General features: G+C 36.8%; 2 protein-coding genes across 2 annotated transcripts in view; one reads left to right on the top strand and one right to left on the bottom strand.

Moving 5' to 3' along the window:
* The window catches only part of LOC105448107, a 68,574-nt gene that overhangs the window by 29,024 nt on the left and 38,190 nt on the right, over positions 1–1,360 (top strand). The gene's annotated exons all lie outside the window — the stretch shown is intronic.
* The window catches only part of LOC105448106 (nucleoprotein TPR-like), a 3,316-nt gene continuing 2,274 nt past the window's right edge, over positions 319–1,360 (bottom strand). Inside the window, exon 3 of the mRNA XM_011686469.1 lies at positions 319–1,102. Coding sequence (XP_011684771.1) covers positions 656–1,102 — 447 coding nt within the window. The 3' untranslated portion in view covers positions 319–655. The remainder of the gene's footprint in view (positions 1,103–1,360) is intronic.

Raw genomic sequence — 1,360 nt, 5'->3', positions numbered from 1 at the left:
CAGAAAGAGTATTCCTCTTCCAATAAAGTGAACTGTTCATCTAAAATCTATTAGATATTATTTTTTGGTTTTTCTCTTGTATTAAAAGGAATATGTTTTTTTTAAGCGGAGTGCCCTCTTACATGCGATATGAGTAACACGAAAAGCAATGTGTATCGTTGCGTTCTGCCGTGACGATTGATTGAAGTGTTGCGCTACATTTGCAAAATCAGACGCAGTAAGGCCGCATTCCGTTATTCATTGTACATACTGAAAAACTGCAGTACAAATAATGTGAATTATAAATATAGATTTATGGTACATAATATGGTAAGATTTGTACTGTAAGACGAATTTATTCTAACTATTAGAATATTGTGCACAGAATATTTTCTTCTTAATTTCAGAGAATTCCTCTTGAGGCCATATACATGAATAAAATCCTCTAAGATTTAGCGGATTCCACTAATATTAAAATTATTTTTTTTTTGGGTGAATACAATTAATTGTAACCATTACTTTGTTTTCCGTATCCAAAATGAATCGCTTTTATCGATATTTTTACTCGTCTTTCGTTTATTCTGCCTCTCGTTATCAAAAATTTCAGTTTCACCAAATTATTGCGTCGATCCTGCCATTTTCATTAATAAATCCTTCGATAACTGTCTCCTCAGTGCTAACGTAATCGCTTTTTGCTCTCTTTAGTCGTTCTATCGATAAACTTATTAGATTCATTGAGATCAGGCATCGATGGCGAAGCAATGACAACGTTATTGTTCTGTACCGCATTCGCCGCCGATGGATGTGATGTCAAAAGATGAGACGCAACACTCCCGCGATTTGCATCGCACTGTGTGTCAGATGTATTAACGTCGAGACATCTTTTGTGAAATTTTGTCATTCTGTCCCTCATTTGCGCAAGTTGCTTCCGTAACAAAGATATTTCATTATTCTTCTCTTTGATTTGTTGATCCCTTCGTAGTCGTTCTTGTTGTATTTCTTGAGTCAATTTTGCGCACTCGCTCTCTCGTTGTTGCAGTTTTTTCCACATTTCCCCATTTAATTCCAATGTCGTTTTTTGCTGCATCAACAAGTCTGTAAGCGTTTTATCGAAGTAATCGAAATATTCGTTGTTCAAGCGTTCTTCTTTTGTTAAAAATTGCTCGTCTTGTGAAGATAATTGTTCAGTGTTGCGCGCGGAGGATGACGAATTGTTATTATCGTTTGACGACACTCTCGCTTGTTTCGTGGGCGGACCAGTGAACGACATCGCGACGACACGTCTCGCCGAAGATTAATCGGTTTGTACTTAGAAGATAGGCAAATGGGCAAAGTAAAGACCGTGATGTTCCTTGTCTTTAAAATATTAGCTTTGGTGCAG

Source organism: Wasmannia auropunctata, unplaced genomic scaffold (assembly GCF_000956235.1).
Source record: "Wasmannia auropunctata unplaced genomic scaffold, wasmannia.A_1.0 LD336088.1, whole genome shotgun sequence".
NCBI classification, from domain to species: domain Eukaryota; kingdom Metazoa; phylum Arthropoda; class Insecta; order Hymenoptera; family Formicidae; genus Wasmannia; species Wasmannia auropunctata.
This window is presented reverse-complemented; position numbering and strand designations above follow the sequence as displayed.